The 24,679-nt window shown below is 37.6% G+C and overlaps 1 protein-coding gene across 1 annotated transcript in view; it reads left to right on the forward strand.

Annotated features, from left to right (window-relative positions):
* LOC143754089 (partitioning defective 3 homolog) overlaps positions 1-24,679 on the forward strand; it is a gene marked incomplete at its 3' end in the record, with an annotated part of 255,804 nt that overhangs the window by 179,834 nt on the left and 51,291 nt on the right. The window contains exons 6-9 of the mRNA XM_077247004.1: positions 11,264-11,361; positions 13,780-13,863; positions 19,484-19,609; positions 23,351-23,700. Of these exons, the coding sequence (XP_077103119.1) occupies positions 11,264-11,361; positions 13,780-13,863; positions 19,484-19,609; positions 23,351-23,700 (658 nt within the window). The remainder of the gene's footprint in view (positions 1-11,263; positions 11,362-13,779; positions 13,864-19,483; positions 19,610-23,350; positions 23,701-24,679) is intronic.

Raw genomic sequence — 24,679 nt, forward strand, 5'->3', positions numbered from 1 at the left:
ACACTTTTTGACTTGTTGTTACTCTGAACTGTACTAACAATCTTCTTTTCCTTTCTATCGTCTCTATTTATACACACAGTTCTGAATGAACAACATCAGAGTCTAATAAGGCCATGTTTTTGTGGCAATATTCCTCTTGCTGTCAAAAAAAAATCAATAAAGGGTGCTTATCTATCCATCGTGACATGGCGTGATACTCTTTGCACCTGACACAACACATCCTCCTTTTACCTGTAATAAGGAGTCTATCCTCCAAAAAACATCAAACCTGTAATTACTTCACTCCTTTATTTATGTTCTCTCTTTCTTTTCACCCGCTCTTTTATTTCCACATGGGTGATTATGAGTGTGTTATGTCCTGATTAGAATTAGTGAGTGCACTTTGTGCTCTGCTCTACAGAGTGAGAAATCACTCCCTCAGTGAGAATAATTGAGCCCAGGCCCGGTTGCCAGCTCATTACCCACAAATCATAGTAGGCTGGGGCAACTTAGCAGGGGACAATAATGACTTTGGGGAATTTGGAAGCTCACTGTGGTGTAAACTGAGGTGGGGAACTCCGAATACAGGGTGGAGATGTATGAAAGTACGAGGGAAGTCAAGATGTGGGGTTACTTTACTCAAATGCAAACGTTATATCTGTCAGCGGCGATGCAAAACACTACAGTGAAACAAATTGTGAATGAAAGTAAAACGAGGTTCTTGTCAGGCAATTTCTCAGATGGAGGGTCCTCACAAATAGACTGGACTTGATCCAAGCACTGTTGTTGACAGACTGCGGGAATTAGCCATGCTTGAAAAGCGCTAACATCCATCAAAGGTTTTGCATTTGTAACAGACAAATTCCTTTCAAAGCCCATTTTGGCATTAAGCGGCGTCTCCCTTTCTTGCTCTCTCTCCAGCTAAGTGGTCCACACCTGGACACAATTAAATACCCAGAAAACGAGGGTAATTGTGGGAAGACGTGTCACAGTTTACGCAAATAGTGAGTGGTCTCAAAACATTTAGAAAGCTAAGGCGACTGTATTCTTCCACACCTATTAGACTAAACACTCTTGCGCCATTTATTTAGATGACAGCTACGCAATGAGGTAGAAGATAGACTTTGGAGACTGACAGTATCCGATTTCCCAGCCATGCTGAATAATTCATTCCTATTTATTAGATTTTTTGTGTGCTGTTTTTCAGTGTTTGTTCCAGTTTATAATGTGAGTGTCTCCTTTGCTCCAAGTCATTTGTCTCAAATGAGTCCACTCCACAGTGTCCATGTCCATCGTACCAACAGGCCGCTTTCGTTCTTTTATTGCCTCCATTAGAGTGTAATGCTTTTAAGTTGCCATAGGAATATGGCCAACCGTAAACAGCTTTACTTCTGTGAATGGAGTCCAGGAGGAGTCCTTCTGCTCATTTAGAGAAAAAGAGAAACGCATTTGATGTGCATGAGTGGTGAAGAAAAGGTCTGCGGTTGCCCACTCTGAATTGACAGGAAGGAGTGAAATGCAGATACAGGCTGAGTGGATGGTCTATATGCTTATTTCTTTCTGTGGGAAATGAAATCACTCGCAAATTGGTCTCTGCGTGATGGGGAACGCATGGTGGGCTTACTTGTCTCCGTTGTGTGGGGAGTCCCTTAGTTCCATAACCTGGCTGTCCACAGGTGAAGCATAATGAATGCACAGATGAATATGCATCGGTAGATGCTGTTCAAAAGTAAATGGTGCGTCACATGCTGTTATTTTCGATGAAGACTTCGTTCCCACCAGTATGAGGCCATTGCAATTGTCTTCAGTGCTGTGAAATGATTGAAAACCGAACTAGCTGTCCCTCATGTGCCAGTTTAAAATTCATGAATAAAAAATAAAAAGTCTTTCATGAAAATATTTTTGAAGAAAATTACCTCAACCAGTAATATTTGCAAGTTGATCGCATAAAAAAAAAAAAACTATAAAAAATATGGACAAAACATATTGAAAAGAAATGACTTTAAACTGCTGTTAAAGTATTAGTATACCTGGCTTGTTGGTATGATGAGTATCATTAAAGTCAGAGCTCAATACTGTGAAATGATTAACAGCCAAACCATCTGTTCCTTAAGCTCCAGCTAAAAAGCCATGATTAACCATTACAAGATAAAAGTCTTCTCATGCAGATATATATATATATATGTCTTGGATGGTTGCACCTTTGAACCTGACGGATGCTTTTGTGATTGGTCTAAAAATACATCAGGTAGCGCAGGCTGTCAATATATCAGGGATCTCTCTCACAACAGAACAAGAGCGGAAAGGGAATCAGTCATGTTTATTCTATAAAACAAAAAGTTTAGTGCATACATGGTGACGTGCTTCTCCGCTCCCTGCTTTCCTGTGTTTGTTCTAGCCTTCATTCAAGTTTCTGCTAAAATGTTGTATGTGTTACTTTTGGCATATGGTCTTTTCAAGTGGGAATAGCAAGTGTGGATTTGTATTGTCTTGAAATATAAAAGCTGCCCCATTTCAATTGTTGGCCCGTTATAAATCAGCTTCACAATGAAGTCAATGAACTTGGTGCTTACAAGATTCTTCCTATAAAGTGTTGACATGTGAATGAGCAGACTTTCCTGTACAGACAAAGCGGCACAGGAAGGGCTGTAACCTGTCGTGAACCAAACATGCAAGCATTTGGATAAGAAGGTTAGCAGAATCATGTTTTTTATAGAGGGAACACCATCAGCATGGCTTCCCACACACAGATTGAAACAATACCAAAATATTAATAGTTATACTTGCTGTGTTTTGCATAAAATATGTCAGGAAACTGTAGGTTGCAGCAAATGCTCATTGACCTTTCGTCTTGTAGCCTAAGCATAGAAATGGGCTCAATGCAATCTCATGAGATTAAGTTAAAGTATTGCATTGAGTTTAGATATGTTTTGGCTTTTTACACGAAGGAATTGATATCCATATTCCCTTTTTGTCATTCATTGCATTCAAAGGCTGCCAGCTGTACATTCCCCTCAAATAACACACACACACACACACACACACACACACACACACACACACACACACACACACACACACACACACACACACACACACACAGCTGCTTTTCTAATCCCAATTCCGATGAATTTGTAAGTGTGAATTGGACTTTATATTTATACAATTTATAACTGTTAAATTTCACATTGCAGTTCTGGACAGGCACCTGTGCCAGCATTGAGGTGCCGTCAGCCAATCACAGTGTTGTCATGATGTCATTTTCCTGCAGTTTCAGAGTGATCAATCACATGGCAATTACAGTTTAAAGGATCCTGGCTGCAGAACTGAGCACCCATGGGTACAGATGGCTGATTTTAAATCGCCATTGAGATGAATGTGAATACTAATGGACAGCTCTCTCCAGGTGTTATATACCTCTTTAAAAAATAACTGATGTGTTTCAGCATATCCAGAAATGATCCTCTGGAGTTCTCATGAAATTGCCGTTCTGTTTCCACTTTATCCACCGATCTCTGCTAATGTCTTTATGGTCTCAGGTTTTTGTTGCTTTTTGTAATCACACATATGCTCAATGACCTTCATGGCTTAGAGCCAGATTAATAGCTCCATACGGAGTTAGAGGGACGATCCTCCCTCTTAATCACCTCTAAATTATGATTAATCATGGAAAAGCAGTCATGAGTGTGCAAGATGTTCGGCTCAAGGCGTTCAGAGTTAGCTGTCTTTTTCTATATATGGGAAATGTGCTTCAATCTAGCTTTTCGAGTCACATGGGTTCAGTTTTGCTGTACAATGTTATTATTTTTTTGACAATTAATAAAATGACCTCGATGATGGGGAAAAAATTCTTAAGAACAAATACTGATGCAGGGAGACATGAATGACAGTCTGTCACCATATTTGATAAGTTTGCCATTGAGAAATTGCACATGGACAAACCAATATCAATCAACCACTCAGCTGAATATTGGGGTTTTGCTTATGGTCTTGTGATATTGTTGGCACTATGTCGTCGGACATTCTTACAAAGAGAAAAACTCCGGCTGAACCAGCAAATCACTTCAAAAGTGGCCCCAGACAAAAGCAGGCAGTGATAACTCGATTTTCGATAATTCATGCGCCCTTAAAGCCTTGTGTGGGATATGAGAAAGTATTCCTGCCTGTGGTTATTGATGAAGGCATGCCAGTTAAAGGCACTGCCTGCTTTAGCTTTTATTATTGACTAAATGATTGATTTAAACCCTCATAATTAGCTGACCTAATTTAATAAAAGTGCAATTTAACTATACTGCAGCCCCACCGAAGCGTGCTGTGGCATTGATAGATAAGCCTGTGCGTGTATGAAATCACAACTGACAGATGATGTATTTGGTACAGATGCATTTCGTTGACTGAACGAGAGAAAGAGAGAGCGGGACATTGACATTTTGTCCCGTGTCTCACTGCAGGTCACTCTCGCTAACTTCTCTCCTTGATCTAGACAAATGTGAATTAGCTCACGTATCTGATTTAATTTACTTAATAGCATTAAGAACCTGTTTGGCTTTAATTTGCTCAAAGTAATCCTTGGCCGAGCCAAACTTTTATACACCATTAGCGGTGTCTTAAAAAAAACAAAGGGGAGACAGGTTTAAAGGGGCTGGTGTCTTTGTTGATTTAAACGAGGGAAAATAGGAGTTGAAATACAGTGGCAGAAATAAAACGTTGCTCATTGGATTACAGGAAGCCATGTTTCAACTGCTGCCTGCCTATGTTTATGAGCATTCGGATATAGTGTTTGCTAAATCAAGCAGCACTATTTCTATTGCTCATGTTTTTTGTTTTGTTTTAGTTTGGTTTGGTTTGGTTTGGTTTGGTTTGATTTGGTTGGGTTGTGTTAGGTTAGGTTTGCTTAGGCTGGGCTGGTTTTGGTTTGGTTTGGTTTGGTTTGGTTTGATTTGATTTGGTTGGGTTTGGTTAGGCTGGGTTGCAGTTTGGTTGGGTTTGGTTTGGTTAGGTTGGTTTTTATTTTTTGGGCTGGTTTTGGTTTGATTTCGTTGGGTTTAATTTGGTTTGGTTGGGTTTGGTTTTGGTTATTTGTTTTGCTTTACTTCATTTTATTTTCTTCTTAACACACTAAACACAACGCAAGCCCTGTAGGGGCCCTCAGTACCATTCAAAACCGCTGAAAACAGAAAAATCAATAAATTTAAAAAAATAATTGGGGAACACATCATATTTCAAGTGCTGACCTTGTTTTGTCTGAAATAAAAAGCGCTAGATAAGCTGACTCACTCCTTACTGCCCCAGAACGAGTATGGCTCTCTTTGAAGTCTCATTTTTACCCACAGGTACCATTACAGGAGAATATGAAAGTGTCTGAGCATGAGTTTAAAACTTGGAAATATTACCACCCCACTTACCAAAGGCACACTCATGAGCACAACAAACTGACAACACACCGACACAGCTCTCAGTTCTCGCCAAACAGCTGAGCCGGATTTCCACAGGAGACACATAATAATCGCTGTAGAAAGAGTGCAGCTGATATATAAGTCATATTACAGAGGGTGATGTTTTTGAAAAAAATCACACTGTTGTCACTTTAAAAAAAATATGTCTATGGTAACACCATGTTTTTGGACATGTATCATGGTAAAACCATCATATTATTTGAAGGTCATTGGAGTACCATGTAAGTACTACAATATATGAATGGTAATCATACAATGCAATGGTTTCTGGTATTTTCACTGTACAATGAAACCGTGCTTAGGGATAAAAATCAATTAAATTCAGTCAACTAGTCTTTTTCTTGAAAACAATCCGAATTTTTTTCTTTTTGTTTTGTTGCAATTATAGCCTCTCTTTGTGGCTTTGTTGATGTCTGTTTGTATTGATGGGTCGATTCTTTTATCCGTGTTGAGGAGAAGAGAAATACTCTGATGAAAAATAAGTTAATCTAAGATTTAATCAATGCACAAGATGACAGACATATTACGAGGCCTGATTATGGCCGTGCATTAATGGATTTTACAGTCGCCTGTTAATATCCCCTGTGACATGATAAGTGTATGAAATGTCTATACCAAATGGGCTATATTTTTTCATTTGACACTCCAAATAAACAGTGACACAAACCAACCACAGTGGGATAGTGTCCGTATAAGTAGATTACAGTAGTGGGTCAGCTTTATGTCCGGTAATGACTTTGAGTCATCATTTAGGTCCTTTTAGCATTTATTCCCCCAACACAAATACGAATAAGCATCTTGGAAATGATGAGTAGTGTGATCCATTGACTGTTGTAATGGAGATTTTGTTTAGCGATGGGATGAAATGACCCTGTGTTTGAGAGCAGGATGTGAAAAACCCAAGTCACGTTCAATTAAATCAGTCTAATTGAGGTAATAGGAGTTGCCTCTAAGGACAGACATACTATAATGGCACTTTGTGGTGCCTACAGAAGGCCTTTCATCTCCATTTGAGCACAGCATCTATTTCTTTATCGTCTTGAATGTTCAGTGGGTTTCAGTTGTGTATCACCTACTGACCCTATCGGCGTCAGATGAGGGTCACCAGTTCCACCAACCAGACACAATCATTTTTGTACAGCCATAGTATTTCTCAACTACTCTAATTTGTTATGGTTGGCTTTTTCTGTGTTGTTTTTTGGGTGTGTTTTACTGCAGGTAATTACCAACTTTTGTACGTAGTCAGGAACTGGACTGAGGTCACTATTATTGGAGGTTGTAAATATTTGGACAATTATTGTTTGAACAAATTGCCCACTTCCTTATATTTTCTTTACGGCACTTTTCCCGGACTTTACATTGGACAGGAATATGGTCCTTTAGATAAAAATGCAGAGCTGTATGTTTGTATATAGATTTTAAGATATTCCCCACAAATAGTGAGGAGAATGGAAAATATGTGTCTTTGTTTTTGTAGTATCAGCGTATAGTCCAGTCCACTTTACAGCGTATTTTTAACCTACTGATTATTTCTCAGACAGAACACAGAAAACTAAGATAGTTCTACACTTGACTATTTAGCTTAATTGCCACTAAATGCCTCAAATGAAATTTTCATGCATTTAAAAATGTAGCCAAAATCGGTGACTAGTTCTGGTCTCTTAATTAGGCTTTTTTTTTGAGATGCTCAGACTTGGGAGACCAGCTAAACCAGCTTTAACCAACCAAGACTAGCAAACCAGTTTCAGCTAATTTAGCCTATTTTTTCTTCCAGTAGGGTCCTTATTGTGTTCCCTTGTAAATACAATGTATTTTCCACATGAATTAACGCACTCTGACTTCAGGAAGTTTGAGAAAAGAAAGCCAAAAATCTGATTTATCCTGCTGTTGTTCTGCTAGTGCTTGGTGTTGTTGTTTTCTGTATGCATCAGACAAACCGAGGCTGAGATTCACGTTGTGTTATTAAAGTCACCATGAAATCAACATTTTCCATTCTTATTTTATTAGGCAAAATTGTAGTATTTATAAAAAATATGTATCTGCGCACATCATTTATTTATTTTAAATTCATGTTCTTCGTAATCTTGAATAAGAATCACTTCCCCTCCCTCTTGCAGCTTCTCTTCTCTGATGATGAGGGCGGGGCTATAACCTGTCACTCACATGAAATCAGCCAATAGCAAACCACAACCATCCAATCAATTCCTCACAGACACAATCAAGCCCTGCCCTACATTTGTTCTTGTTCCAGAAGCCGTTTAACTTGGAAATACATCACAATAAGGTAGAACAGACTATTGCAACTTCCATTTCATGTTTACTTTACCTATTGCGATCCTCGTGCGTAAATTCAAACCAATGCTAAAGGGGAAAGCTCGGCTTCTGTCACTAACTGTCATGTTACACCACTGTCAACTGCAAAACGTCCTGATTTCCTCTGGTTGTTCTGGAGGTCAAACACTGGTTCTCTCCACAGACGTGACCTTCAAGCCCTGCAGCAAGGCTTTGATAAGATCATGCAGGGCTGTGTTTGGATTTCATCCAACACACTGGATATCAACCATGAATGTGTGAGGCTTTTGATTCATTAGCCGCTATAGGCAAATAAATAGAAGAATAACAAAGTGCAGTACGCAGTAAAACTATTTGCGCTACAAACCAGTGTTTTTATATATACAATGATACATTACATAAATATGATAATATTAATACCAGTTTCAATTTCAAGCAGCATAACACAGTGTTTATAACTAAAACAGCTAGAAATGTCAAAAATAAGGTGAATAGTTCAAGTTTGGAAAGACGTACTCCCTTCAGCTCCTAACAAGCTAGCAGTCTCTCAATGTGACGACCTCCTGCGTCTGCCAGGAACAATAATATAATGCACTGTCTGTCTAATGGCCAGCTTTGTAACCTCTGGCTTCCTGTAACCGCTGCACTGAGTGGCTTCTGGCCTTCACCCAAGCTCACGAACACACACAAACACACTTATTTTTAGTCGCCACATATCAGCAGATGCCTTAAGCACCCAAATGACAGCGGTGGATTCATCCCTTAAAGATGATGGGGATCTTCGCCTTTGGAACGCCCATGAAATGACCTTCTCCCCCTGTGGTGGGCTGATGCAGGAGTGCTTATACATCTGGCAGGTGTACAGAACCGGACAATGAGCTTCTGTTAGCCTCGGTTTCTGTGTCTGTCATTACTGCCGCTACCAGGCAAAGCGACACTTTGTGTTCTGTGCGAGTGACTTTGTGACAGGAACCATTCTCTCCTGTCCACAAATGCCTGGACCGGCTCTCATGGTCCAGTGTGACGCACGTCACCGCTCACATTTATCTCCTATTGCTAATAAGCTCATTCTCAGGCGGCAGAAAGCAGAATTCACAGCTGAATAGAGACACTCCAGCACAGCTGCATTCATGTCACATGAAACTTTCTCTACTACAACTACTAATGCATTTCTTGATTTCTTGATTTTTTTGGTTATGTGAGCAGCTTGTGTTATGAGAGTTAACAAGGACATCATGTACCTACTTGAGGGAACATCAGGAGCAGTCCTGACCAACTTTGTGCCCTAAACATAAGACAGGACCCACCCCAAAAAAACAAACAAAAAAACTAAACAAACAAATAAACATTTATTTACTTATATAATAACCAAAAATAATCATGGCATTTAATATTCAAAGATATTTTAAATGTGCATGAAATGTCCATCTATATATACATTACATACACACGCATTACATTTAAATAATATACGATCATCAATTAATTGTCATCATTCAACATTTGATGATATTTTTTTAACAATGAATTTACAATGTAATTGTTAGGTAAATAATATCGCAATGAAAATAGATCTTTTTACCATGTCGTTTTTATTTTGGGGTGAAATTTAGTCGTGAACATGTTTTTGTTCTGCATTTCAGTCCAGACTTTTCTATCATCATGCTTCAAATATCAGATATCAAGATTGAAAATCAGTGAGACATATATACCTGTAAATTTGGAAATCTGACCCAAATTGAAGCAATAATTCTTAATTTAGTGCTGTAGGTGACAAGGTTTGATTGAATATTCCGGATCAAATGTAATTAGGATTTCTTCCAACCCAGCACAGAGATACGGAGACAAAAATCCAGCCATCTCTGTCATTGTATTAGGCTGCAAATTGCTAAACCACAGACAATCGACTGTGTTTGGAGAGCCAATTGACTCATTTTCACCAGAATAAGGTAACAGACCTGGCGCTGCTTTTTTAGAGGTTTGCTAATAAAATTTTCATGACCTCTACTCATTCTTTAACCTCTACAACAATAAAAAGATACAGACAGAGGAAAATAGGAGTCATCCTCTTCAGACTCGCGGATGCGTGTGGTGGAGGGTTGACGTCTGAAAAGACTGAATGCATTTCCATATAAAGACGGAGAAGTGCTTATTTAGATGTGCTTGACATTTTGGTGAGAGGGGAAGGTTAAGGGTGAGACCACTGGAATATTAATATCCGTGGCTAACAAACCATTGCAGAATCTCGCCTCGTGTCTAGACACTCACTTGGCTTTAGAAATGATCCACAGTCGAGGGTTCGAGTGGAATTAATGTGTGGAATATATTCAGTATATTTTTTTTTTTTTTCACTTGCATTGCCATTCTCAGACATAAAGGAGGCAATATCGGGAATGATTGTAAATGTTGTCTCGACAATTTTATTTTTTGTTTTAGACACTTTTTTTCATGAACTCATAAATATCCCATGAATTATTCCAATGGACTACACTTCTTTCATTTCTCTTCCAAAACCTCACACTGTTAAAAAAGTTGCTGCCTAAATGTTTTAAGTACAATCATCAACTTGGATATCATTTAAACTTAAATTACATTCGACTGAGTTAGTTTAACATTAGTTGAATCTTTTATAACTTATAAAAATTGAAAATTAAGTTAAAGCAATGTAAAAAACACATGTTGTCATAACTTATTGATCTTATAATTTTCTCACATATTTTCACTTTAGTTTTATTTTTTATTCACTTTTTATTTGCATTAAGATTATTCACTTTGGGAATGTCGATGGAGTATGTAAAAGCATTAGACAACTTATTATTTTATCTGACAAATCATGAAACATTTATTTATTTATTTGAAATGACATACGTTTGATTATCTCCTGATTTAATGTGTAAGATATTCTATTTTGCATCCATAAGTGTGATTGGTTCTGACTTTATTGAAAGAGAAAAGGTGTAAATTCAGTCCAGCTAAAGAATATTCGGGTTTGAAATGCATGTCAGTGCCGAGAAGGCCTTTGTTTCCTATTAGGCATGACTAAATATTTCAATGATGGCAGCTGAAAGGCTTTTTGTGGTCATCCTGTCAATATGTTTGATGGGATATCCTGACTTCAATCCTGCCTCCATTATTTGACAAGACCTTATTGTTATACATTTTTTGAAGAATTGTAAATGACATCTGCACATACCAGATGTGTCAAGAGGTTGAGAAATAGAAAGACAGAGAGATGTAAATTAGATAAGGATAGTGAAAGAAACAAATGAGCGTCCACTCAACTCTTCCCTTATCCGATTAGCAGAAGACCTGAGTGGCCGAGCCCAGACTGATTGATTGAATATGAATAATCGATTACAGGCATCTTTTCAAAGGCACTCTCTGATGTCACGACTGCACACGGGCCGTTCTCTCAGTCAACCTGATTTAAAACAGCAGCCGTTATGGTCACTCTATTAGATTAGAGAGACTGGGAGGTTTATGTGAGATGTAAGGTAGAACCATTGACACAGTGTCTTTTCTCTGGTGCCCCACAGGAAGAAGAAGAAGACGAGGAGAGAACAGGCAACGGGAGGAACGGACGGATCGAACCGGTGGGACGGGCAGATTCCTGTGTAGAATCAGCTTCACTTGAGTAAGTCGTCACAGGAATTCGTGAAATTGATCCGCTGTCTGTCTTTCTTAGAACCTCCTTTGTGCATCCAAAAGACCCTCACAAAAAAAACAATGTCTTTAAGAAATAGTTCACACAAAAAGATATTTATGTACATGTCCTTCTAAAAAAAATTAGCATATTGTGATAAAGTTCATTATTTTCCATAATGTAATGATAAAAAAATAAACTTTCATATATTTTAATTCATTGCACACCAACTGAAATATTTCAGGTCTTTTATTGTTTTAATACTGATGAATTTGGCATACAGCTCATGAAAACCCAAAATTCCTATCTCAAAAAATTAGCATATTTCATCCGACCAATGAAATAAGTGTTTTTAATACAAAAAAAGTCAACCTTCAAATAATTATGTTCGGTTATGCACTCAATTCTTGGTCGGGAATCCTTTTGCAGAAATGACTGCTTCAATGCGGCGTGGAATTTGCTTTCATCCGAAAAAAGTACTTTGGACCACTGAGCAACAGTCCAGTGCTGCTTCTCTGTAGCCCAGGTCAGGCGATTCTGCCGCTGTTTCTGGTTCAAAAGTGGCTTGACCTGGGGAATGCGGCACCTGTAGCCCATTTCCTGCACACGCCTGTGCACGGTGGCTCTGGATGTTTCTACTCCAGACTCAGTCCACTGCTTCCGCAGGTCCCCCAAGGTCTGGAATCGGTCCTTCTCCACAATCTTCCTCAGGGTCCGGTTACCTCTTCTCGTTGTGCAGCGTTTTTTGCCACACTTTTTCCTTCCCACAGACTTCCCACTGAGGTGCCTTGATACAGCACTCTGGGAACAGCCTATTTGTTCAGAAATTTCTTTCTGTGTCTTACCCTCTTGCTTGAGGGTGTCAATGATGGCCTTCTGGACAGCAGTCAGGTCGGCAGTCTTACCCATGATTGCGGTTTTGAGTAATGAAACAGGCTGGGAGTTTTTAAAAGCCTCGAGAATCTTTTGCAGGTGTTTAGAGTTAATTAGTTGATTCAGATGATTAGGTTAATAGCTCGTTTAGAGACCCTTTTCATGATATGCTAATTTTTTGAGATATGAATTTTGGGTTTTCATGAGCTGTATGCTAAAATCATCAGTATTAAACCAATAAAAGACCTGAAATATTTCAGTTGGTGTGCAATGAATCTAAAATATATGAAAGTTTAATTTTTATCATTACATTATGGAAAATAATTAACTTTATCACAATATGCTAAATTTTTGAGAAGGACCTGTATATACTAATTAACACAAATGCGGTATCTAGAAAAATGTACAGGCTGCGCTTTTCTATGCAATGATATGCAATCTATGTACTATTGGCTGTCAAGCAACAAAAAGTCCACACAATGCATATAGTATATTCAAAGTCATCTTAAAATTGAAATCTAGCAATAAAGTGTATTTTATATATTTCATATACTGTAACAGCTTAATATTAGAAAACCAATTGTCATATTTATTGGTTGATTAAAAAGTGTAAAAGTAAAAAGACTTTTGAGAATTCCACCTGCCCAACATGGCAACGGCTCAACCAATGGCATGAGTTTGGGGGCGGGGCTATATTTTTTACTGACCAGTAGCAGATGAAGGGTGTTTAGGATAAACTTGCTCAGAAACAATTAATATTTTTCCACGTATGTTTCTTATTCCTGCTCTTAAAACTACAGAAGTTATCCAATCAAGTGCAGTGGGTGATTTTTTTTTCTACACAGATAGTAGCAGGAATATTAGGCTACTGTCACTTTAAAAGTGAATGCATGGATCTGAAATACTGATACACATGCATTTTACTTCTCAACTGTTTACGTTTACTCAAGACATAACTGACTATGTTTACAAGGAAACTCGCCAATATGGGCATTTTGACTTAATTTTGTTTGAATATTTCTGTTCAAGCCCAAGAGGCATGGAAAAGTTTCAAAAACTTTTATTCAAGTATCAAATAGCTTTTAGTTTTAGTTCATTATAATAACCCTGACTTGTGTTCCAAAATATAAATTTTGGGTGAATTAGCCTTAAACTGTCTGGAAAAGAACGCAGCACCTCATCATCAGTTCATGTGCTCATCTTTGTTGTTGTCCTCTCCTTATCCCGTGTATTCTTGCCATATGTTTTTTCTCTCACAGGTGTAGTGTTCTCCCTGACTTTTAAAACCCCCAGAACTAGCCCACTGCAGGCCTCAATCTGATCCTAATCACTTAATTGAAGTGTCTGTTTGGTTCCTCCATCGACCCGTGTGTCTTAATGGCTCCTGGAGTTATAGATGGACTCATACTGGGCGGGATCTAAACTAGCGTTAGCTCTGTCATCTTATAAACTTTTTATGTATTGCCTTTTCTTGGTTTACTACTTTTCTTCTGTTTTGTTTCTCCTCACATTCCCCTCATTTTTCAATGTCTCTAGTGAAATCTTAAAGCCGGTTAAGGTGTCCAATGGCGGCGGGCCCCTAGGAATCCACGTGGTGCCTTTCAGTGCCAGAGATAGAAGGTAACGCTCAACAAAAATACATTTTCTACCATTAATTTGATTTATTCTTGCCAACTCATTCAATAGACCATGTTTTTTTTATTATCTTTTACACCCTTTATGAACATTTCTTTGCAGTTATGTTGTTAATAATCCAGTTGTGTCCTCTGCATCCTTCAACTTTCTTTCATACCTTGACAAGTTTCCCTCAAGGTGTCTATGTGGAAGTTGACTATTATTCCACAGTATGTACCATCCATTCAAGATAGTTTTTCATCATTCCTCAAGGACGTATTGACAGTATAGCACTCTCTCGAGTGGGTCTGTGGGACTTTCTATAACTAGTGTATGTTCTCATGTTGAATAATGAAAGCAAAGCTACATGGAATGGGACACTGCTAAATAAGGACAAAGGGGACACGGGGCATGGCGCTGAATAAATTAGGTAACTTTATTGCTATAGGAAAACCTCAATCCAGCCAACTCAATTCATCTAATCTGCTTCACCCAATCTGACTAAAAGCTCATCCATATCATGGGTCATTCTCAACATTCAAGGTCAGCTGTTGTAAGAATCACAAAATGAAAAAAGGAAGGTGCAAATAAATGAAAAAACTGTTCAAATGCTGTAGATGACGGCTATAAAGGGATTTTCGGGGAGCTTTTTATCAGCTATAAAAACGCACAACCTTTTCATACCTAATTTGATGCTGGTATATAAAATGAATGTCAAGCCAAAAAAACAAAGCAAATATATACTGTGATGAGTTTTAGTATTGGATTCATGATAAAGGGATAGATTTAATAATAATAATAATAATAATAATAATGATAACAATTACCACAATTATCATCATAAAAAACAATAATTTAAATGCCCAATAACTAATATTCAGAACTTAGTTTAATTATTTATATGCTTGACATAATAATACCTGCAGTGGACATATTTAATTTAATTTAATTTAAGTTAATTTAATATTATTTTTTATTTTATATTATTTCATGGTATTACTTTACTTTAATTTTAAATTTAATTTAATTTTTAATTTATTCATTTTATATTAATAGTAGGCTGTGAAATAATGCTTGAAATCTATTGTGACTTATATACTTATTCTTATATTACAGTGACATTGCCATTCTTTTTATGTTTAATTCACACTTATTAGTATGTATCTTTTCACACATTACCATCTTTTCCCCCCGCTCACATTCAGTAGCAATCCGTCCTTGTCGTCATGTCCTTGTATAAATCTCAGAGTTGTAAATGGTCACCGACGTGATATTTTAGTTAATAACTAATCAGAACTGTCAATTATACTCTCCCAATCACAACGGCACACTTCCACAGCAACACGTCTGTAATGACTTCATCAGCCTCTCGCCGTGTGACTGGTGTTGAATGTTCACTCATTAGCATCTTGATAGAGGGCACTGAGGTGACAGCAAGATCTTGAGTGTGAACTTCTACAATGACCAGTGTCTTCTCTCTGCCGACAGCATGAGGCGTATGACATCTCAGAAAATTACACAGACACGGAGTCTTGCGGATACATGACTCCAGTAACGAGATCTCATCACATGACCAGTGTTCACGGCAAACAAGTCAGGGTCTAATTGCTCGCCATAAATGGATCCTGATTGCATTGTTATTCAATTAAAGGCAGTGGAAAAGAACAGGTGGTCTCCTTCTCGCTTAGTCTTCTGGGCCATCACTCAACAGACAGGCGTCTCTGGTTATGCTAAAGCCATTTAAAAGTGGCAGTGGACTGTACAAGTCTGGTTTCACATCAATAGAATTAAAACAATATTTTAGATGTATGGCATATTATGCTCCAAATTCTGTACATTTCTTTGATACCACATTGCCAAGTGCACCAAACAGGACACTAAAGGATATTATATTACATATAAAAGGTCCTTATTGATGGGAAAATGCATACTTTTGAGGAAATAGTCTGTCAGCATCGAGATATAATAGTCTTGCATACTATTTAGGATGTGGGTAGAATGCAAATTGGACACAGCCTTGAGGTATGGACACAGTAAGTGCTTCATTGGCTTTCATTTATACATATGCAAATGCCGAAGAGAAGAAAAGCAAGGATAGAATATTCATATTTTGCTGCGTACAAAAAAAAAAAAACGTTTTGTGAATTCTGACCGGCAAATTCATATAGCGAAAATATTACCAAAATGTCACAGATAACATAGTAGATATACCGTATAGTAATATGTTTTAATTGGGAATGAGTCAATAATACATTTCTGGCCAATTTTATGACTGATAACTGATAAATGACTGTCAAAATTAACATTTTGTCTAAATTAAAAGAAAAAAAAAACACTAAAAACAAAAATTGGTCCTTTTAAGTGCTACAAGTGAGTTTGCAACATTATATGGTATGAAGTATGAAGAACTGATATTCATTTGAAGATTTGTTTCAATGTTATGGCTGAAAACCCATAAATGGCTGAAATTAAAACTCTTTTGTCTATATAAATAAAACAAATGCCACACTTAACAAAAGTCAATATATGTTTAAAATGCTACAAGTGAATTTATGCATCACAACAATATAAAGTACAGTATACAATACACATCCATTTTAACATTTGCTAAAAATTACATTAGTGTTATTATATTATTAATGTTTTGAAAGTTTAACTTTAAGTGAGTGTTGGATGGCAAATGTAATCTAGAAATTAAAGGCAATGCTAATGCACAGTTAAATATCCTCTAGTTTTAGTTATAGGATAATGAATGCATTAATGTTTTTCATTTACTGCATATCCTGTTGGTCATATTTGTTGCGTGTTTTGAGGTAATTTTCCATGCTTGAAGTTTAGCGTGACCGCACCTTAACTCTGATGAATAATGAACCTCTACAGATTGTACATCAGTCCAGTGGGAGTTGAACTAATCCTCGTGCTTCCCCACAGCTGGTTTACATCGAGATTATGAAGACAAAGTGCAAGCTGTGTAATTACTTCACAAGACCACACCACACACTCAGCACAGCCAAGCTCTCCACTCAAACTAATCATCTTTCTAGTACACAGTTTGTTCCTTTAAAGGAGGGTTTGATCTATGCATCCATTTCTCCAGCTCATGCAATGAAAGTTTTTACGCCATCATTTTTCCTTCACCCACATCAATCCTTCAACTCAGGTTCTGCTGTCTGTGCATCCATATGATCTATTCCCTGTGATCGGCACACACACTCTCAGGCTTCCTAAATGTATTAATGTATTGTTTTGGTGAAAGTTTGGTGTTGAAGATTGCTTATGCAACAGATTCAGGCTTTGAGGAAAGAGTTCGAAAGCTCTGTTTATATCAGAATCTCCTCTGCACTTTTTTTAAAACTCATCCGATGCGCCGTTGCATTTCATATGATTATATCTCAGGGTTTGTAGATTAGGGATTCTGAGAACGGTGCCAAAAAATCCATATGGTCAAAGTGGGCTTAAGTTCAAAAAGTCCTTTTTTGATGTATTGAGTTGAAAGAGAGCCGCTAGGAACAGTAAACTTTTCAAAAGTTCAAGATCAATGGGATGTGTATTATTTTTTACTGTAGCACCATCTATTTTTTTAAATCCTTTTTGAATATGACATACATATTATGTTCATATCTGTCTAATCTTGTCATGAAGGGATGCAGTGGACACAGTTTTTTTTATATATAGTATTGTGGTTTTGTGACATACATGCATTTACCATATGATTACCACCAAAATAATACTACTACAGTTATTTTCAATACAGTACTAATTAATAATAATTGATTAAAATATTGTGTAATTTAATAATAATAAGGTAACACTTTATTTTCAAGTGTCCTTGTTACTCGTTACATGTAGTTTATATAGTATTACTATAAAATATGCATAATTACATGCAACTAACCCTCAACCAAACCTAATCTCAACCCTACAGTAAGTACATGTAAATACTTAATATTACTCAGTACTTAAATGACACTGTAACAAAGACACCTTATTAGGGCTGGTCCGAATACCATTTTTTGAGCTTCGAAGCTTCGGTAGTAATGAACATCGAATATTCGAAGCTTCGGCGAGAGGGGGCTGAACATATTCTTTTCACTAATAAAGGCAGGAATCTCTGTGTTGGTCTGTCTTTTTGCATTTTGATTATTTCGAGAACCGTTCATCCAACCGACTTCACAAGGGAGTGCAGTGTTGCATTTGGTGCAATATAGATGGACACGCGAGACGCGACACATTCAGAAAGAATAAACTTTTAGTCAGCTACAGAACAGCGCGAGCGGGAAGCAGCGCACCTCACGCGGGCAGGGTTTATATGCTCCGAGAACGGACACTCCACTATGATATAAAACGCACACACACAGGTCTGTTAAATTAAGCAATACTTTTAAGGTAGTCTAATATTTTTCTGACTAACAAATTACTGACACAGTAAAGGGTAGATTTAAATAAAGAAAAACGAAATTTAAATAAAGAAAAAAATTAATTTAAATAATTAAAAACGAAATTTAAATAAAGAAAAAAATAAATTTAAATAAAGAAAAACGAAACTTAAATAAAGAAAAACGAAATTTAAATAAAGAAAAATGAAACTTAAATAAAGAAAAAACGAAATTTAAATAAAGAAAAATGAAACTTAAATAAAGAAAAAACAAAATTTAAATAAAGAAAAACGAAATTAAGTTAAATTAAAAACGAGATTAATTTAGATTGATAATAACGGGTAAAAGGCTAATACATTTTGTTTCTATTATTCTATTTTCCACAATGTCAAAGCAACGCAGCTTAACCCAAAACACAAGTTCAGGCATGCACTTCGGTCCCTACAAACTCCGCTGTTCTGCGCTCTAGCCAGAGAACACTCCCGTTGCAGTTAGCTGTCGGTTCTATTTCTAGCATGCACGCATTTTCCGCGTGGCTCGAGCCGCGCCTGAGACGCGTGTTTCACACAGGCAGTGTGCAAACTCCAACCTGTTAACATGGGAGCTGAAATAAAAACGTACATGCCACACAGCTGAGACGCTCACGCCATGCAGCCAGTGTGTCGCCGGCCTTATTCAAGCGCGAGTGAGATCCCAGGTGTGCAAAAAAAAAAAAAAAAAAACGAATATTCGAATGTCAAATTTTCAAATCGAATACCAACCCACCGAACGAATATTCGAATATTCTGGTCCAGCCCTACACCTTATAGTAAAGTGTAACTAATAATAATAACAACACAAAGACACTGTTCATTTGTTATAATGTAAAGAAGGAACCGTACATGCACTTGCATTACACTTACCACAGAAAGAACTGTGTAATATAATCTGGGTTAAGTTTAGGTTCAAGGTTAGTACCTAGTTATTAGCTAGCTATTTTAATTACTGTAATAAATACATGTACATGGGGAACAGGACTGTCTACCCAAGTAACAATGATTGAAGTAACTGGTATTTGTGCTGAAGCTGTGTTTACCGTAGTAAATATTTGCAGCATTCTGAGCTACAGGGGTCTCTTGATTTCTCGAAATATCTTTAAAAGCGCTTGTAGAACTGCCTGAATGATTGTAATTGCACTGTGTGTTCTCTGACAGTAATGTGTGCTGTGTCTGATCTGAGATCAGCGTTGATATGTGCTGTGACTGTTCCAGGACTCTGGGTTTGTTAGTGAAGAGGTTGGAGAGAGGAGGAAAGGCGGAGCGGGAATCTCTGTTCCAGGAGAACGACTGTATCGTCAGGATTAATAACGGAGATCTGCGAAACATCCGATTCGAACAGTAAGCCTCTCTCTGGAGGAGACGGAGAGATTCCTCTCGTTTCTCTCACAGCTGCTGCTCTGCTTTATCCTTTCAACCTCTCTGTCCTTTTCACACTTTCATGAGCTTTCAGTCTTCCTCTGAGTTTTGAGTCTCCTCGGTCTGGCCGTCGACCTTCACCATGTTCTTTCATCTCATGTCTCGCTGACTAAACAGAGAAAAACATCTCTGTTCAGAGCTGGCAGAAGTTGTCAATCAGTTGGAACAATAGAGGGCATTGAAAGGTTTATTATATCATTTCCTTGATTTCCCTGATGTTTGATGCACTGTGATACTGTTATACTGACTGATTCTGGAACTTAAAAGTAACTTTAAAATCCTTCCTCACTCCAAATTTTTTGTTTATTGAAATTAACCTGCAAAAACTTTCTGAAATTATTGAATAATGATATATATATACACACAGACACACGACTACACACATTTGGACATCAAAAGTATTGGAAAATAAAATTAAATAAAAAAATTCAAACAATAAATCAAAACTAAGACGTTTTTTTTTATATTTTAATTTAATTTAAATATATTTTTAATTAAAAAAATTTTGTTGTTATTTTTTTATTTATTTATTTTATCTATGGGCCCATTGACCATGCTAATTAGCTACTTTTGCACTGGGCTTAATCACTTCACTAATAATTGAGCATAATATTTTACACTCAATTTCAGGTGAATTTACAACAGCTGCATGCACACTTTTTTTTTTTTTTTTTACTTGGGCCAGCAAGCAAACACCCTAGCAACACCCTAGAGACGTGACTGTGGACTCTCTTCACCTGTAAATGCAATACCCCAGTAACACCCTAACAACCATCTTGCTACACCCTAGCAACCAACTAGAAAGTAAAGTACAAGAAAAAAAGCACAAAAAAAACACTCCTCACAGCAGAAAATTTAAAAACAAAATACACTTTATTTTAAGGTGTCCTTGTTACAGTATAATTACAGTATACATTTACTGAAAGTTCTGAGTAGTATTAATTAACAACATGCACTTATAGGATTAGGGTTTTGAATTAGGTTATAGTTGTTACTATAACTTCATATACCAAACACACCATAAAATAAAGTGATATCAGATGCAGTTGAATTATTGTTTTCCATCATCTCAGTAGTGTAAAGTTTGCTGTAAGGCAGATTATGATGAGCAGATTAGAATATTGCTTCCACATCTCTCATCACGAGCGTCCTCTGGCCCGGTCTCGGGCGTCTCGGTCAGGTCCAGATGATCACGGACACAGAAAGAGGAGAAACTGGACCGGGTTCGACACAGGGCACTGAAAGGGCACAGCTGCGGGATAATTCATAATCTAATCTTAAACTCATTTACATACATCATTCAGTCCGCTTACACAAACTCAAAACCACCAGTTAATTTCCCCAGTGTCCCAAAGCATTATAATGTTTTAATTGCTTGGCTATATTTTTGCACGAGATCCAGTCAGGACCTTCTATATCGTTGAGCCTAACGCAAACCCAACGGGGTCTCCCAGTTCTGAAGGATTACACACGACCTTCTGCATTAGGCCTACACACACATCAGGTCGATAATGTGAGTGTAATGCATGTTAAGATATTGCAGCCTTTTGTTCTTCGTATATTGCCATTCCCCAGAGCGTTCGACTCGTCGATTCAGAACGCTAGTCATCCGTAAACAAACTTGCGGTTTATGCTTCCGCGTACATGCTCTTGTAAAGTCGATCCGCGAGAGACTAACGTTTTAATCTACGCTGTCGCCGGTTCCTCACACACACGAGCAGATGCTGGAATCACACACACATGAGCACAGAACAACATTTTCTTTATCTGGCTCTCTCTCTCTCTCTCTTGATTGTGCTCCATGTGGAGTTATAATTCATAACGATATTCTAATCTTATTGGATTGTTTGCATGGGTAAATATTTATCAGCGGTTGATCTAACTCAATGTAATGATGCGTTGATGGAGTCATTTATTATTCAATCAGACAGAGTGAGTTTGGTGATTATCCACGTGTCACAGCTCCGCTCGTCTGCTCACACACACACACACACACACACACACACACACACACACACACACACACACACACACACACACACACACACACACACACACACACACACACACACACACACACACACACACACACACACACTCACACACACACACCGCTCGCTTTGGAGGCGGGTCGGGACACATTTGCATAAAAATAGATGGGCGTCCCTAAAGTGAGACGCTACTTGCTCTCTAGATGCAGAGATTGATCTAATGAAGAGTTTATTGAGATGGAAATAACTTGCTGTGTTAAAGGAGTAAACAAAAACACACACGACTGTTGAGCTCGTATTCCTCTGCTATTTCTTGTGCTTCTCGTTGGGTTTGAGTTTCCCGTGTCAAACAACCTATATGCATTATTTCCATTTGGCGTTCTTTCTTCCAGTGAACACAAGCTGTGCTTCTATAAAGTATGGAAAGTAAATGTGGACTTGAGCTTCAAATTTCCAAAATCTGACACAAAAAAAAGCAACATAAAAGTGGTCTGTATGACTTGTGCACTGTATTTCAGGTCTTCTAAAGTCATATTATTGCTTTATATGAAGAACAGGCTGACATTTGAAATATTATTCTCCGTAGTTTACAATTTTTACTTGTAAAATATCAGATTTTCTATGCCAAGATTCAGAACTGTGCAACTGTTTGGGGTACGTTTTTTTTTATTACGGCAAAACCGATCGAAAGTGACTGTAAAGACTTTTACATAGTTGCAAAAGATTTTTTGTCAAATAAATGCTCTTCTTTTGAATTTTTTATTCATCACAATATGAAGCAGCACAACTGTTTACAACATTGATAATAATCAGAAATGTTTCTTGACCCTCAAATCATCATATTATAGTGATTTCTGAAGACTGGATTAATGCTCAAAATTCAGCTTTGATCACAGGAATAAATTACACTTTACTATATTCATATAGAAAACAGCTGTTTTAAATTGTAATAATATTTCACAATTTTACTGTTTTACTGTATTTCTAATATAATCAATGCATCCTTAAAAAAATCTTCCCAACCCCAAACTTTTGAACGGTACTGTGTAAGTCATATAGCATATGCACTAATTTCATGACTCTTATGTTGCTTTTTTGAGTGAATTTTTTTTATTGTTTTTATTCCGGAGAACTATTCCTTTAATAAAATAACCTAATTCTGTGATTCATTGCAATTGAATATATTTTGTAAAAAAATATATGCATCAGTTACTTATAAACCACTCCATCATAACATGATCTGTTATTTCTTTCTTTCTTTGACTTATCCAGGTTATAGTGTTTTTAGTGTCCTTATCTGCTGTGTGTTGTCCGTCTGATCAGTTATTGTCCTCCATGTGCCACACTTATGAAAACAGATCCTGCTTTCCTGTCTCTAATACGTTTCCCTGCTTCCTCCCCAAGGCTTTGCGATTATGAAAATGGCAGATAATGTGAATTAACCTTGTTTCCAACTGTACTAGTACAATTAGCCAGCGATTAAGCAAGGCAACCTTTTGACCTCTCCATGTGCTCTGCTTTTAACAATCCCAGTACTTAAGATGAGCCTGTTCTGTAATCGACAAAGATATACAGCCTTACTGAGACGTGTGTGTGTGTGTGTGTGTGTGTGTGTGTGTGTGTGTGTGTGTGTGTGTGTGTGTGTGTGTGTGTGTGTCGTTCTCTTCCTCAGGGCCCAGAATTTGTTCAGACAAGCGATGCGTGCTCCATTCATCCTGTTCCATGTAGTTCCAGCAGTGAAGAAAGCCCAGTATGAGCTGCTGTCTCAGAATGAACTGGGCCTTCAGACTGGTTCTGGTTCTGGAGACAGAGGTAGTCTGTTGGGAGGAGGCGTGGATTACAGCCCGCGGAGAATGTCCAAATCGGATTCGACCCGGAGCTATCCCACGTTACCACACACAGCGAACTCTTCCAACATGAGCCCGACCGGCCCAGCCCAAACCTCCAGGCCCACCAGCGCCACTTCCTCTGTGGGATACTCCAAAAAGATCGGACGCAAGTTCAACGTCCAGCTGAGGAAAGGTACGGTCATCATAAATCATTCACAAGGCCTTTCTTATGAGGAAATGTTCCTGGTTAATGGAAATATCCTGCTATGTCAGATGCAGGTCCAGATGGAAGATACCTTTACTTGAGAAGAAGTAAATATATATATATATATATATATATATATATATATATATATATATATATATATAATTTGTATATTATATTAAATATATATTTTTATAATGAAAACAACACTTATGGCCAATAGAATAAGATCCCACATTTAAAAATGCATGAGCCATTGGCTTTAACAGTGATTTGATCCTCAGTTTCTAGTCTCTTCATACGACCTCATGCTCCTCCAGATGTTGGAATAAAGTTCATCCTAAAGGGGTTTTTGGGGTTCAGGACTGACAACTACTTCCACACCTGACGTGGAAAACTCTTCCTATATCCACCTAGATTTGTGCACAGGCATATTGTTAAAACAAACTGTCGGAACACATTTATAAGCACGCAATTATCTAGAATGTCATTGCATGGCGTCGCATTAAGTTGAAACTGGAATAATAACCAAAGTCATTAATTGGATGCCAGTATCCAGATGCATATGCAAACAATACACAAGTCTTTTCATCTATTTTACAGAAACGCCCTTGAAATAAAAAAAGAACATGTCATTTATTTATTTGCTTGTTGTCCTCTGAAGTTGCCTCTATTTTCTGCTGTTTTAATAGCTGATGATATCTGTGTGAACGGTGGTGTATCAGTTCTGCTGTAGTGACTAGCATTGTGTAACTAATGCAGTTAGAACTTCAAAGGACTCTATCTGCCATTGTCAGGAAGTGTGTATACAGACTCACACACAGGTCCAAATCCCATTTGCACGGCAACTGCATCTCAGCGTTTCACACCGCAGGAGAACTAGAAATGTCTATCAGAGATACGACAAACACCCCCAAACAGACACAAACACACGCATATTTATGCATAAACCAGGACGTGCTCTCAC

This window comes from Siphateles boraxobius, unplaced genomic scaffold, assembly GCF_051911475.1.
Source record: "Siphateles boraxobius isolate OS27281-9 unplaced genomic scaffold, OSU_SipBor_1 295, whole genome shotgun sequence".
In the NCBI taxonomy this organism is placed as follows: Eukaryota; Metazoa; Chordata; class Actinopteri; order Cypriniformes; family Leuciscidae; genus Siphateles; species Siphateles boraxobius.